Below are 16,084 nucleotides of genomic sequence, written 5' to 3' on the forward strand. Positions count from 1 at the left end.
GGCGCTAAACCGCTGAGCCACCGGGGCTCCCCACCTCCCTTGCTATGCCCATTCTAGTCTCTGTCTTGAGGATTACACCCACATCTTTGACTCTCATACCTCAGTCCTCACATCCAGTCAACCACCAAATCCTATCAACTCTTTTTTTTCCCAAGATTTATTTGAGAGAGAGAGAGAGTTAGAATGAGCATGAGCAGCGGGAGCAGCAGGCAAAGGGAGAAACAGGCTTCCTCTTGAGCTAGGAGACAGATAAAGGGCTCGATCCTATAACCCTGGGATCAAGACCTGAGCAAAGGCAGATGCTTAACTGACTAAGCCACCCAGGTGCCCCTCAATCCTCTATTCGAATAGTTCTTTAATTTGTCCACATCTCTCCATCTTTATAGCCACCATCCTAGTCTTTGCCACCACCATCTCTCAGATGAATTATTACAACAGCTTCCAAATTTGTCTCCATGCCCTCAGTGTTATTTCCTCTCTAATCAACTTTACACTACAACCAGAAAGATCCTTTAAAAATGCCTGTTTTGGGCAGCCCGGGTGGCTCAGCGGTTTAGCGCTGCCTTCAGCCCAGGGCCTGATCCTGGAGACCTGGGATTGAGTCCCATGTCGGGCTCCCTGCATGGAGCCTGCTTCTCCCTCTACCTGTGTCTCTGCCTCTCTCTTTCTGTGTTTCTCATGAAAAAAAAAAAAAAACACACACAAATAAAATATATATATTTATATTTTAAAATGCCTGTTTCAGGGACACCTGGGTGGCTCAGCAGTTGAGCATCTGCTCTTCAGCTCACAGTGTGATCCCGGGTCCAGGGATCGAGTACCACATCGGGCTCCCTGAGAGGAGTCTGCTTCTCCCTCTCTCCTATGTCTCTGCCTTTCTTTCTAAAAGATCTATATTTTTGGGATCTCTCATGAATTCAAAACAAACAAAACAGCCTGCTGCATCATGTATCACACTCGTCCCCCAACTCAGCTTTATGATAAAGCGCAAAGGTTTTAGAAAGTACATGATCTGGTCAATGCTTACCATCATATGACATAACTTTCAGCACTGGCTACTCTAGACTCTTAGTTCCTATCCTGCTAAACTTATTTCAGTTTTTCTGTTCCTTGAATTCACCATTGTCTTCCTCACCTTCATGATTTCAAATATGCTGTGCCTGGATGGCTCAGTGGTTGAGGTTCTGCCTTTGGCTCTGGGCGTGATCCCTCTGCCTATGTCTCTCATGAATAAATAAATCTTTAAAAAAAATATGCTGTGCTTTCCACTTGGAATACTCACTCTTCTCCCTTCACCTAGCTAACTTCTCAGGATTCAGCTTGCTTAACTGTCACCTCCTGTGGAAAATCTTTTCTGAACTTCTCACTAATGCGCACTCTGCACCTCTTCTACCTAAATGCATATTCCTAACTCCTTGCTTACTTGTCCCTATCCGCAACTAAACTGTAAGATGTGGTACCTGTTAAAAGGCTTTATTTTTTTTTTTTTAAGATTTTATTTATTCATTCATGAGAGACACAGAGAGAGAGGCAGAGACATAGGCAGAGGGAGAAGCAGGCTCCATGCAGGGAGCCTGATGCAGGACTCCATTCTAGGACCCGGGGATCACAACCTGAGCCGAAGGCAGACGCTCAACCACTGAGCCACCCAGGCGTTCCTGTTAAAAGGCTTTAGATCAGAGGATAAAGTCCACTGAAGTCTGTCTTACTTATCTGTTTATTTGAGAGAGTGCTTAAGCAGTGGAGAAGCATGCTCCCTGCTGAGCAGAGAGCCCAATGCAGGGCTTGATCCCAGGACCCTGGGATCATTACCTGAGCCAAAGGCAGCCACCTAACTGAATGAGCTACCCAGGCACCCCTCCACCGAAGTCTTCTGAATGGGGCTTAGGGTCATTAATCCAATTTTAGACTCATAAATGAAGTTTTCTTTTTTTCTGACTCATAAATGAAATACTGTCTCTAATGGAAGATGTAAAATGCCCAAGTGAATATACAAGTAATACAGCTCAAATCAAACTCACTGGTAGTTTCATTTCATAGGGGCTCTATCTGAAAGAAATGATGAATTAAAAAAAAAAGAGATGATTTTAAAGATATCAATAACCTCTAAGTTATTAATCATTGTGCTTATTTTTTAAAAGATTTTATTCATTTATTTGAGAGAGAAAGAGTGCACATGCAGGGTGAGGGGCAGAGGGAGAGAGAATCTCAAGTAAACTCCATGCCGAGCTTGGAGCTGGAAGCAGGGTTGTATCTTACCACCCTGAGATGACAACCTGAGCCAAAATCAAGAGTCGGATGCTTAACTAAGCAACCCAGGTGCCCCTAATTCCTTGCGGTATATCAATTCTACCACTTAGGGTAAGCTCCATGAATACTGAGATCTTCTCTTTTACATCACCATAGCCCCAGAACATGGAACAACTCCCACTATAGTGGGTGCTTAATAAACGTTTGTGAATGAATGAGAACTTGTTGGTATGTATTTTAAGCTTCTTGAGATACCCAAGAACTTTTTAAGGTTTAACAATCTGAAAACAATTCCCAGCTTCTTCATGTACCACAAAGATATATCTCCTGTACAGATGTACAAAAGAGTTAGGATTTGTTTTACAATAATGTGAATATGCTCAACAATATGCTTCTCCCTCTGCCTGTGCTTCTGCCTGTCTCTCATAAATAAATAAATAAATAAATAAATAAATAAATAAATAAATAAAAATAAATAAATAAATAAATAAATAAATAAAATTAATCTTTAAAAAATGGGGCAGCCTGGGTGGCTTAGAGGTTTGGCACCGCCTTCAGCCCGGGGCATGATCCTGGGGATCCGGGATCAAGTCCCACATCAGGCTCCCTGCATGGGACCTGCTTCTCCCTCTGCCTGTGTCTCTGCCTCTCGCTCTCTGTGTCTCTCATGATTAAATAAAATCTTAAAAAAAAAAAAAATCTTTAAAAAATGGTTAAAATGAGTAAGTTTTGGTATGAGTTTTATGTATTTTTTTTTAAAGGGAATTGATAGGGGTGCCTGGGTGGCTCAGTTAGCAAAGTGCCTTCAGCTTAGGCCATGATCCTGCAATCCTCATCTCCTCGGCAGAGAGCCTGCTTCTCCCTCTCCCTTGAACATGCATGCATGCTCTCTCCCTCCCTAACAAATATTTTAAAAAATAAAAATAAAAAGGGCATTAATAATACAACCTCACAGCATCAAAGTCTTAAAGAAAAAACAGTATGGTTTTAAAAGGGGGGACTTTTTTGTCAAAATTCTTTTTTTTAAGATTTTATTTATTTATTCATGAAACAGAGAGAGAGGCAGAGACACAGGCAGAGGGAGAAGCAGGCTCCACGCAGGAAACCCAATGTGGGACTCAATCCCTGGACCCCAGGATCACGCCCTGAGCCAAAGGCAGACACTTTAACCACTGAGCCACCCAGGCGTCCCATTTTTTGTCAAAATTCTCAGCAACTACCCTATGCTTGAGTAACCCAAATAATTATGATAATCAAAGCCTATTTCATAGGTAATACAATACTTATAAAATCTCATGCCTTGGGATCCCTGGGTGGCGCAGCGGTTTGGTGCCTGCCTTTGGCCCAGGGCACGATCCTGGAGACCCGGGATCGAATCCCACGTCGGGCTCCCGGTGCATGGAGCCTTCTTCTCCCTCTGCCTATGTCTCTGCCTCTCTCCCTCTCTGTGTGACTATCATAAATAAATAAAAATAAAATAAATAAAAATAAAATAAAATCTCATGCCTTGAAATATTTGGAGTACCTAGTCCAGAGATGCCCTGTATAGCAAATCACTGTGACCTTGCTAAAAGGATTAGTCCCCCAGATCTGTGTGTGTGTTCATAGTAAGGAATGGTATCTCCACAGGTTCAGTTTGAAACCTTACTGAACTCAGGCTGGAATTCTAAAAATAGTTTAAATACAGTAATCAAAACAGGTTGTTTATATAAATGCTACAAGGCACAGTAGGCCTATAGAGGTGAACGCTGATTCAAACCTGCATTATCTGCTTTTATCACTCCTGCTGGACCCTCTACTACTGGATTTGACTAGATCAGAACAGCCTGGAGCAAAACACACTCATTTTAACCCAGGCCAGAGAAGCCTGTTTACAGCCAACATGACCATATTCTTTCTTCAAGAGTTCCAACAAGAAAAATAGTCAAGCCCTTCAAGACATTTAACTCCACCCCTAAGGCAGAAAAATCTGGCCTGTACAAAAAAATAAATAAATAAATAAATAAAAAATACTGTTCTTTTTCCTGCTAACCCTACTGGATTTTAAGTTTTTGAAGTCAGATTCCTCCAAAAATTTGATGAAGTAAATAACTATACTCCCCAGACCAAAAAGCAAATATATAGAAATATTTTCATACAATGGGGAAGAAATCAGGGAATCCACAATTTACAAGCACTTATTATGTGCCTGGTGCCTGGTCTATTCACTGCTAAGAATACAGGGAACAAAACACACTGCCTTATGGAGCTTACATGTAGTGTGGAGGGGTAGAGACCATAGATTCCTCCATCTTTCAATTCTATTGAAAGGAAAAATGGTTTTGGTCTAGATTCCAATGAAATACACCACTTTTGTTATTATGATTTTTCCTGGGGGAAGCTTTATTCTTCAATTTATTATAACAAAGGTGTGAGGGGGATGATGAAGGAGGAAGTGGAAAAAGAATCAGCATTGTGACTGCTAGAAGATGTGGAGGACACTGCATTTTTCCACTGCACCAGGTTTTTCCTAGAGTAAAAATCAGAAGCATCAGTGATAAATGTAAGAAACCCACTGTTTTGTAATACTATAAGATTTCTCAATCTTCTGCATCAGTGCTATTTTTGTCACATGATTTCCCCTTTGTGATTATCAGCACAAGGCCACCGATTGAGTAATATTCCAGTATTCCTAGAGCATAGTAGACTAAAAATAAAATGCAGTCATTTTCTAGGATATGGAAATATCCAAGGAAAAAAGTTTTATTGCTCGTTTAATAAGATTCATAAGCCAGTGAGTGGGCTTTAGACAGATTTTCCTCGTACTTCAAAAAGAAATAAACCTAGTTCTCTAAACTATGTAAAGACTAAATTGCAGGCATTAAGCTTCCTCTTCGGAAAAAATATACTGGCAACATGACTACTAAATTCAAGGACGCTGGTTTCAGAGTATCTCTAGCAGGGGAAACGGAAATCACTTTCTTCCATGTTAGTTACAAGCCTATCGACGATGTATTATACTGGGAGTCCTTCGAAGTCTAACTTCCTTAATGCCTGCAAAGGTGAAGCTATGGCACATTAAAAAGCAAAACTAGAAAACACCTAAAATTTCCCAAGACTGATCATACCCTTGCAAAAATGACGTTCACTACTTCCAGAATCTTTCCCATTACCCTTGACTTATTTACTTTGTGCCAAACACCGGCGCTGGTGTTCATAAACCGAAGTGGAATTCTGCATTATTACTAATAAACATTAACGTACACACCTAGTGAGAGACCAACCATTACAATTATGACAGAGGAGGTTCTTCCAAAATGATGATTAACAGTCCAATAAATGACCTCAAAACAACATTGGAAACAACTCTCCCCCGTCAGCACTCTCTGTAGTACTGTGAACCTTTCTCTCAGGGTTAAAAAGCAAGCGAAAAAAAGGCTTTCAATCCTTGCATTCGGGTTGCGTTTCACTCCGTGTTTTTCAATTCTCCGCCTTAACAAGCACAGCGAGTACCCCGGGAAAATACGAAAGGCCTGGGGGAGCCCAGAGGCAGCACAGCCAAGGAGGCGACGCACACGGCGCCCGCTGAGGAAGACCCCGGAGCTGCGGTACCCCCGCTCCTGCAGACCGCCCGCCAGGCCCCGGACGCCGGCGGTGCGGACCCTCCTACGGCCTCTGGGCGGCCCCGAGCCCGGTTCCATCCGCCACCCCAGCCCCGCGCTGCGACTTCGCCAGACCCAACCGCAGGTCCTCACCTGCTTCTGCACGTCGGCATCGCTGAGGGCCATGGCGAAAGCTGTGCTAGGCCGGAAGGCCGCTGGCTCGAGCTCAGCCTGGAAGGCGACAGCAGAGAGCAGGAAAAGAAAACCCTGCGGAGGCGTCGGCTTCCTTTGGCTTAGGCTTCCGGCTTCCGGTTCCTTCCAGGTGACCTAGCGGCCCCGCCCCGTGGGCTTCCTCAGCCAGTGGGAGGAGAGCAGGCCCCGGAAGTCCCGCCCCGCCCCGGCTGGGCGCCTGCGCAGGCTGCCGCTTCCCGCCGGGTTCTGGTGGCTTCGGCCGCTGGCTCGTGACTCCTGAGCTGTTTCCCCAACAGCTTATTACTCAGTACGAGGGAGGGTTCAGGAGTTCTGGCGTCTGAAATTAGCCGAATTGTGTGCATTTTCTTAGCCGGATAGCTCTTGCGTTTTTTTGTTTTTGTTTTTTTTTTTTAAGTTTAACTATTTACTCCAACGTCAGAATCTACAATTTTGCTTTCTTGGCCTTAATGAAAACAAGTTCAGGAGTATTTTATTAATTAATAGATTTTATTTTTAGAAGTTTTATATTTGCAAAAAAAAAAAAAAAAAGCAGATAGAGCCGAGAGTTTTCATAGATCTTTCTCCCTGGACACACAGAGTCCCATATTGTTGATATATATTAGCATGGCACATTGTCCCAACTAATTAAACAATATTGATGTATTGACTCAATTTCGTAATTATTCACATTTCCTTGGTTTTAACCTAATGCTCGTTTTCTATCCCACAATCCCATCCAGAATACTGCATTTTATTTAATTGTCATGTCTGCTAAATTTCTTGCGTCTGACAGTTACTCAACCTTTCCTTCCTTTTTTAAAAAATCTTTATTTATTTAAGTAATTACACCCAATGGTGGGCTAAACTCCACTCTGCTCTTCTGACTCAGCCGGCCTGGCATCCCATCTTCTATTTGATGATCTGGACAATTTTGAGGGGTACTGATTAGCCACCCAGGTGCCCCTCAAAGGGAATTATTCAAAAAATTAGGGTAAAAATTCCCCCAGACTTGTTTGCTTCAAATATCATTTTTTCCCCAAATGCAAAGAACTTTTGAAAGCTTCTTTATTTTTAGGATAGACTCCTAGTAATAGAATTATAGGTCAAAGGGTACATACATTTTTTTAATATCAACTTTTTATTTTGAAGTAATTTCAGGGATGTCTGGGTGGCTCAGCGGCTGAGCGTGTGCTTTTGGCCCAGGGCGTGATCCCGGGGTCCTAGGATGGAGTCCCACATCCAGCTTCCTGCATGGAGCCTGCTTCTCCCTCTGCCTGTATCTCTGTCTCTGCCTCTCCCTCTCTCTCTATCTCTCATGAATAAATAAATTAATTTAAAAAAGAATCAGCATAATAAACTAACGCTTGAACTTAAACGCCCGACTCAATCTCAGGGAGGGGGGATCAAGCCTTGGCTTTATTTTACTAAAAACAAATTTTAAAAAACTTAAATCATCTCTGTCTTTGTTCAAGAATTGGGTGGGTTTTTGTTTTTTTGTTTTTAGATTTTAAGTAATCTCTGCACCCAATACAGGGCTCGAACTCACAACCCCAAGACCAAGAGAGTCACATGCTCTACTGTCTGAGGCAACCAAGTGTCCCTTGAATAATTAATTTTAAAAAGAATAAACAAATGATACCAGAAAACAGTGAAACTGAGGTGCGTGTGCTTCCTACCCATTTCCAACCAATTTCCCACACAACAGAAAGAGTGGTTTAAAACCTAGCTGGCATCTAGCCATTTCCCAATTTACAATCCGCCATGGCTTCCTTCTGCTTATGAGTACTACACCTCACGTGGTCCGGGCGAGTGCTGCCCCACCCCCACCCCCGCGCACCCCGGGCCTTGCTTACTTGTTTGACCTCAGCTCCTCTTCCCTTGCTCGCCACCTCATCAGCTTTACTTTTCAGTTCCTGGGAAACATCAAGCTTTATGCCTGGATTCTTTTCCTCCACTTAACATTTAGCTTTTTATTCTTTCAGGTCCCAACTTAAAATATCACCTCTTTAGAGAGAGCTTTTCAAAAGCACCCTTTTGATGAAATTTTGGAATATAGGTGAGGTCCGGAGCCAACGACCAAGAAAGAATTGTTGAGACGTCTTTGGTGCAAAATGGTGGCTTTATTAAAGCACAACGGACGGAGGGGTGGCTGATTATATACCTGCAGAGTTGGGGAAGTAAGGGAAAGGGAGGTTTCAAAAGGATTTTCACATGCTAAGGAGGACCTACTAGGTACTGGAGGCCTTGCCATTGTCAAGTTAAAGATTGCTTTTCCCTCTAACAAGGCATTAACATTAAGACAATTGGAAGCTTCTGGAGGAATGTCACACATACCCCACCCTGGGTGGGGGTGGAGTCGTTTGTGGGATCTCTGCAGTGCTTTGTCCCCTGCTACCCTCGTTCCCCATCACTTTCACCTTCCTTTCTATTCCAACCACTTGTTTACTTCAGGACAGGTCACAATTAAATTTTTTTTTCTTTTTGTTTTTAGGTTTTTGTCTGGTTTTCTAAGAAAATGTCAGCTTCATTGGGACGCCTGAGTGGCTCAGTGGCTGAACGTCTACCTTCGGCTCAGGCGTGATCCCAGAGTCCTGGGATGGAGTCCCACATTGGGCTCCCTGAATGGAGCCTGTGTCTCTGTCTCTGTGTGTCTCATGAATAAATAAATAAAACCTTAAAAAAAAAAAAAAAACGGGGGGGGGGGGTGCGTATCCCTCGGTGGCTCAGCGGTTTAGCACCTGCCTTTGGCCCACGTGATCCTGGAGTCCGGGGATCAAGTCCCACATTGGGCTTCCCTGCACGGAGCCTGCTTCTCTCTCTGCCTGTGTCTCTGCCTCTCTCTCTCTCTCTCAGTCTCTCATGAATAAATAAATAAAATATTTAAAAAAAAAATAAAATGTCAGTTTCATGAGACCATATCACTGCACACTGCCTGGAACATAGTAGGAATTCAATAACTAGCTGATGAATGAGAATGAATAAAACAACCAGAGTCTAGAGTTTAGATTCTATTTTTAATTTTAATTTTTATTTTTTATTTTTATTTTTTTAATTTTTATTTATTTGTGATAGTCACAGAGAGAGAGAGAGAATGAGGCAGAGACACAGGCAGAGGGAGAAGCAGGCTCCATGCACCGGGAGCCCGACGTGGGATTCGATCCCGGGTCTCCAGGATCGCGCCCTGGGCCAAAGGCAGGCGCCAAACCGCTGCGCCACCCAGGGATCCCTAATTTTTATTTTTTTAAAGATTTATTTATTCAAGAAAGACACAGAGAGAGAGAGACATAGGCAGAAGGAGAAGCAGGCTCTCTGTGGGGAGCCTGACATGGGACTGGATCCTGGATCCCAGGGTCACGCCCTGATCATGCCCTGAGCCAAAGGCAGACGCTCAATCACTGAGCCACCCAGGCGTCCCTATTTTTACTTTTTAAAAGATTTTATTTGCTTATTTATTTATTTGAGAGAGAGAGAACATGCACAAGCCAGGGGAGAGGCAGAGGGAGAGGGAGAAGCAGACTCCCCACCAAGTAGGGAGTCCAACTAGGACTGGATTCCTGGGACCATGACCTGAGCCAAGGCAGACACTTAGCCAACTGAACCACCCAGGTGCCCCTACTTATTATTTTTTTTAAGAGTTTAGATTTTATAATAAGATCAGTAGAAGATCTGTCAAACAAACCCAAAACCCATAGACTGCTGTGATTAAAATAAAATAATTTCTGTGTAAGGACTATATGATTTATTTTATTTTATTATTTTTTTAATTTTTTATTGGTGTTCAATTTACTAACATACAGAATAACCCCCAGTGCCCGTCACCCATTCACTCCCACCCCCCGCCCTCCTCCCCTTCTACCACCCCTAGTTCGTTTCCCAGAGTTAGCAGTCTTTACGTTCTGTCTCCTTTTCTGATATTTCCCACACATTTCTTCTCCCTTCCCTTATATTCCCTTTCACTATTATTTATATTCCCCAAATGAATGAGAACATATAATGTTTGTCCTTCTCCGACTGACTTCCTTCACTCGGCGGACTATATGATTTAACACCATTTGTTGAAAAGACCAACCCTTTCTGGACTGAATTGTCTTTTGATACCTCTGTTAAAAATCAATTGCCCATTCTGGACTTTCAATTTTGTTTCATTGACCTATGTTCTATCCTTAGAGTATGCATTCAAAAAATAAAATTAAAAAGGGAAAAAAGCAAAACTGAACCTAACCACACAGCAAATTGGTAACATAACCATGGAGAATTATTTCATGTGACTTAAAAAACAAGAACTAAAACAATAAACTGCATAGACCAGGGCCCCTGGGTGGCTTAGTCAGTTGGGCATCTGCCTTTAGCTCAGGTCGTGATCCCAGAGTTCCGGGACGGAGCCCTACGTAGAGCTCTCTGCTCAGAGAGGAGTCTGCTTCTCCTTCTGCCCTTCCCCCACCTCTGCTTGTGCTCTCTCACTCGATCTCTCTCAAATAAATAAAATCTTAAACAAAAACAAAAAATCTCCATAGGTCTACAATCAGATGAGTTCTGATATATGTGGGATTACCACCCCAATCAAGATACAGACTATTTCCATTATCCTAGAAAGTTCCTTTCTAGTTAATCCCACACTTTCTACCTCGAGGAAACAGTGTGCTGATTTCTATAACCATTAACTAAATTTTACCTATTCCTGAAATTCATATAAACGGAATCACATAATTTGTACATTTTTGTGTCTGGCTTCTTTCACTCAACACAATGTTTTGAGATTAATCCATATTGTCGCATGTAATGTTAACCTTAAAAATAAGTGTCAGGATTTTTTTGTTAGTAAAGATGGGTTTATTCAGAATAGCAGAGAATTGCAATTCAGGACATTCAAGAGAACAAAGGAGAGGACTGCTCTCTATTATAGAGGAATGGGATGTTATAAGCAAAAAATCCATTGAGTAAACTGGGAGTTCCAAGTATAGTGGATTTTCATTAGCTAAGTTGTGTGATTTCTCATTGGCTGGTTTGTTGCTGGAGGAAGTGAAAAATCTATCCTCCTCCTCCTGGCGTAATAAGGTAATATGGACTTGCAAGGTATCCTCTCTTCTTTTTTTAAAAATTTTATTTTATTTTTTATTTTTTTAAAAGATTTATTTATTTTCAGAGAGAGCACGGATGTGAGGGCAGGGGCAGAGAGAGGGGGAAAGAATTCCAAGCAGAGACTGCACTGAGCTCAGAAACAGACTCAAGGATCTATCCCATAACCCCAGCCGAAACCAAGAGTCAGATGCTTTAACCAACTAGGTCATGCAGGTGCCCCTTTATTTATTATTACTATTTTTAAAGATTTTGTTTCTTTGAGAGAGAACACAAGAGCAGGGGGAAGGACAAGGGAGAGGAAGAAGCAGGTGCCCCGTGGAACAGGGAACCCCTATGTGGGGCTCCATTCCAGGACCCTGAGATCATGACTGGAGCCAAAGGCAGACACTTAACCAACTGAGACATGCAGTTACCCCTGTAGATGCCCTCTTAAATTTTGTTTTTAAATCTCTCTTTTTATCATTTTAGAGTTATTTATTTATTTATTCATGAGAGACACAGAGAGAAGCAGAGACAAAGGCAGAGAGAGAAGCAGGCTCCCTGTAGGGAGCCTGATGGGGGACTTGATCCCAGGACTCCGGCATCATGACCTGAGCCAAAGGCAAACGCTCAACCACTGAACCACCCAAGCGTCCCACCTTTTTTTTTTTTTAAGTAGGTGCCACATCTGGAGTGGAGCCCAACATGGGGCTTGAACTCATGCCCCTGAGATCAAGACCTGAGCTGAAATCAATAGTCAGATGTCTAACCGACTGAGCCACTCAGACACCCCTTTAAATTTTATTTTTAATTTATTTTTAGGGATGCCTGGGTGGCTCAGCAGTTAGCACCTGCCTGCCTTGGGCCCAGGGTGTGATCCTGGAGTCCCAGGAGCCAGTTGTGCATCAGCTCCCTGCATGGAGCCTGCTTCTCCTTCTGCCTATGTCTCTGCCCCTCTGTGTGTGTGTGTGAGTCTGTCTTATTCATGACAGACACACACAGAGAGGCAGAGACGCAGGCAGAGGGAGAAGCAGGCTCCATGCAGGGAGGCCGACGTGGGACTCGATCCCGAGTCTCCAGGATCACACCTTGGTTGAAGGCGGCACTAAACCGCTGGGCCACCGGGGCTGCCCTAGAAATTGTATTTTTGTCATCTCCATCCCCAGTGTGAGGATGGACCTCAAAATCGCCAGATAGAGTTGCAGGCTCTAAGGACTAAGCCAGCCAGGCCTGTCCACCCTCCACTACGTCTTATCATTGGATCCGCAATTGACAGATTGATAGGGCATAAGAGCTCCCCCTTCTGGCTTTTCTTTTTTAAAGATTCCATTTACTTGACAGCACAAGCACGGGGAGAGGCAGGCCGAGGGAGAGGGAAAAGGAGGCTCCCGGTTGAGCAGGGAGCCACATGCAGGGCTGGATCCCAGAAGCCCAGGATCATGATCAGAGCCAAGAGAAGACGCTTAACCAACTGAGCCACCTAGGTGGTCCTTAAAGGCGGTTTTATTTATTATTTTTTTTAAAAGATTTTATTTATTTATTAATGAGAGAGAGAGAAAGAGAGAGGCAGAGACACAGGCAGAGGGAGAAGCAGGCTCCTGGGTCTCCGGGATCGGGCCCTGGGCTGAAGGCGGCGCCAAACCGCTGCGCCACTGGGGCTGCCCTTATTTTTTATTAAAAACATATATTTTTTTGTAATTTCTAGGCTCAACCCAGGGCTGGAACTCATGACCCTGAGATCAAGGGCTGCATGCTCTTCCAACTGTGCCAGCCAGGTACCTCCAGTGATTCTATTTTAAATGAGGTTTCCTTGATAATTTTTCACAATGCCAGCAATTCCTTTTTGTTTTATTGCCGAATAATTTCCATTGTGTGAATTTGCTTGAAAAAGTCAATGTTATTTAAAAAACAAGACTGGGATCCCCGGGTGGCGCAGCGGTTTGGCGCCTGCCTTCGGCCCAGGGCGCGATCCCGGAGTCCTGGGATCGAGTCCCGCGTCGGGCTCCCTGCGTGGAGCCTGCTTCTCCCTCTGCCTGTGTCTCTCATGAATAAATAAAATCTTAGAAAAAAAAAGACTAATGAAAGATGTGACAACCAGATGCATGATCCCGGCGTCCTCTCCGTACCTCAGGCCGCGGGGTCCCGCTCAGGCACGGCTGAGAGATGCCGTCAGACGCCCCGAAGGGCGGGGTCAGGCGCACCCCGAGGCGCGCCGCGCTCCAGGCACCCTGCTCCGGGCGAGCACCTGGCGCCGCCAGACGTCCCTCGCCGCGCTCGCGCCGGGGCTCACGTGCTCAGGCAGGGCCCTCCCGCGGAGCCCTCCCGGCCCCACCGCCCCCGACTGCTAGAAATTTCCCCCAGATTTCAGGGAGCGTCTTCCCCGACAACTGACTGCGAACTCAGCCGCTTTCTTGAACGCTGACACCTCCCCAGGCCGTTCGCTCGCACACACGTAAGCCTCAACACTTGTTTGCTCCATACATCCACACGAACACGCTGCGGGAGCAGCCGCGGTCCTCTCCGCGGAGGCCGCCGGCTCCTCTCCCCAAGGCTCCCCTCCTCAAGAGCCCACCGCCCTTCCTCCGGCCGTCAAAGACCGTCGCCCCCCGCGCCCCCTCGAACCATAGATTTGAGCCACTCGCCGGAAGAGCCGGCTAGGAGGGCGGCTCTTCCGGGTCACGTCTGCGCGACGCGACCTCCGGGCCCCTATGGCCCGTGCTTCCGCTCAGTGGAGCAGAGCCGCCCCTCTTGGACGCTCCAGGCCCGCCCCGACGCCGGCGGTGACGGAAGCACGCCGGGGGTGACCTCACCTTCCAACATGGCGGCGGCGGTAGATTAGGGCCGCGGGTCGGAGCAGCTACCGCCGCTGGGGGACCCTGTCGGAAACGACTGCCGTCGCCGCCGCCCGTTCCATCTCTTCTGGGGCAAGGGGCCAGGGCCAGGTGAGGGGAGTGAGGCTGTGGGCAGGCAGAGTCGGGTCCTCGTCCGGCTCGTCAGGCGGTTTTCCCTGGGCAGGAAGGTGTCCGTCCAGAGGTTGCCGAACCACCGCCTCCCGGGTGGTTCCGACGACGCGTGAGTGAGTGTCCGTGAGCCTGTGACTGAGAGAGGGTGTGCGTGTGGGGCGGCGCTCCCGTGCCCGGGGCCTCAGAGCTTCGGGGTCCCCTTGTTCGCGCCCGGACCTGTGCGGCCCCGCCGCGGACGCTGGCCGAGCAGGGCTGCCGGAGGCGGGGGAGCCGGAGCGGGGGAGCCCGGCCTCGCCTCGGCCCGGCCCGGCCCGGCCCCGCCGCTCTTCGCCGCCGAGACCTTCACGTGGAGAGCCGGCGCCCGTGTGCAGGGCCGGGCTGGGGCGCAGCGCGCGCCGCGGGTGGAGGGGAGCGCTTCGTGCGACCCTTAAGTGCCTGGCGGTCGGCGCTGCGGGTCCGCGCTGTGCCTTCCCGGAGCGGCGCGGAGGTGCCAGCCCTTGCTCACGGCCGCTCTGACGCCCGTCGGGACCGTGGTCTGTTTCTCAGAAAAATCCGCCTCCTTATTCCCGGAGGAAGTACGGCTCTCACTAAGGCGTTTCTTCCTTTGACATTTATCCTCTTGCTCTTCCAGCGAGATTCCAATTTTCCCCTCATAACCAGCTAGGAAGGAAGACTCCTAGAGTTTTCGAATTGAGGCTTAACTTGGGTTGGAAATCGGAAGGATCTGGCCAGTCGTTCACACACTCGGCACTGGGACCTTTGTCTTACCCGCTCCCCGCACCAGGATTTGTTTATTTAAAATAGCGATCTCGCTGTCTTTTTGGAAGTTTTAAACCGAACTGACGGTAACCGCCTCCCCCCCTCCCCTTTTTTGCTTTACTATGGTAAAGCAAAACAAACGAAGTCTTTTTGCGAAATTGTCGGTAAGATTTCCTCTGGAGGTTTGTGTAAACCAGAATGCTGATCTCTGCCCTGACTTGTTGTGACCTTGGATGAGTTGCCACACCCTTCTAGTACCTTCTTTTTTTATCTCCCAGAAAATTAAGCACATGTTTTTGTAGGTAGTAAACTATTTATACCTCATATACATAGTTGGGTAAGTGTGCCGTGCGCATTTGCACCTGCCAATTGAAACTGTTTAAGCCGTTATGAAATGTTCTCCATTTGATAATAGGCCGGTAAGGCCTGAAAATTCTTTGGTCAGGTACAACTTTCAGTTGTTTTTTTTTTTTTTTTTTTTTAAGTGATTCATTTTCTTGGAGGCTTGTACCTCACTAGTTGAATTGAATTGAGTTGAAGGATATGTAAAGTTGAGTCCAGCCAGTTTTGTAAAGATGTTGCTCTCTAGCACATCAATTAATCACTACTAAATATCTCATACACGAAACTTTTAGGATAAGTAATATGCAACAATAATCATTGTTTTAAAAATCTACTTATGAAATATTTTATTTCTTTATTTTTTAAAAATTATTTTATTTCTTTATCCATGAGAGACTGAGAGAGAGAGAGAGAGAGAGAGGCAGAGACACAGGCAGAGAGAGAAGCAGGCTCCATGCAAGGAGCCCCATGTGGGACTCCATCCCGGGCCTCTAGGATCAGGCCCAGGTCTCTAGGATCAGGCCCTGGGCTGAAGGCCGCACTAAACCACTGAGCCACCTGGGCTGCTCTCTTATGAAATAATTTAGACATAGAAAACAAATTTTTTTTTTAATTTTAATTTTATTTTATTTATGATAGCCACACAGTGAGAGAGAGAGAGGCAGAGACATAGGCAGAGGGAGAAGCAGACTCCATGCACCGGGAGCCTGACATGGGATTCGATCCCGGGTCTCCAGGATCGCGCCCTGGGCCAAAGGCAGGCGCTAAACCGCTGCACCACCCAGGGATCCCAGAAAACAAATTTTAAACAATCTTGCTGTCCTGCTTTTTATCATTTTTCAATTTCATTTTGATTCATATCTTATTCCAAAGAAATGATCACCAAGATTCTTATTTAATATATATTACAGCGTTGAAGGGAGAGGTCTGTTACCAGAC

General features: G+C 45.7%; 2 protein-coding genes across 22 annotated transcripts in view; one reads left to right on the forward strand and one right to left on the reverse strand.

Annotated features, from left to right (window-relative positions):
* Nucleotides 1-14,143, reverse strand: part of ATP6V1E1 (ATPase H+ transporting V1 subunit E1) — a 34,563-nt gene extending 20,420 nt beyond the window's left edge. Inside the window, exon 1 of one of the 2 annotated variants that reach the window (XM_072799682.1) lies at nucleotides 13,892-14,143. Coding sequence is in view for 1 of the 2 variants with exons in the window: in XM_072799681.1 (XP_072655782.1) it covers nucleotides 5,985-6,017 (33 nt within the window). In the remaining variant the exon portion in view is untranslated. Of the gene's footprint in view, nucleotides 1-5,984; nucleotides 6,156-13,891 lie in introns of those variants that run through there. The other variant, XM_072799681.1, reaches the window with a different exon arrangement.
* BCL2L13 (BCL2 like 13) overlaps nucleotides 13,840-16,084 on the forward strand; it is an 84,740-nt gene continuing 82,495 nt past the window's right edge. For 7 of the 20 annotated variants that reach the window (XM_072799643.1, XM_072799647.1, XM_072799645.1 and 4 more), the window contains exon 1: nucleotides 13,841-14,023. The gene's annotated coding sequence lies outside the window, so the exon portion shown is untranslated. Of the gene's footprint in view, nucleotides 14,158-16,084 lie in introns of all 20 variants that reach the window. The other 13 variants (XM_072799656.1, XM_072799654.1, XM_072799657.1 and 10 more) reach the window with 7 other exon arrangements.

Source organism: Canis lupus, chromosome 25 (assembly GCF_048164855.1).
Source record: "Canis lupus baileyi chromosome 25, mCanLup2.hap1, whole genome shotgun sequence".
Taxonomy (NCBI): Eukaryota; Metazoa; Chordata; class Mammalia; order Carnivora; family Canidae; genus Canis; species Canis lupus.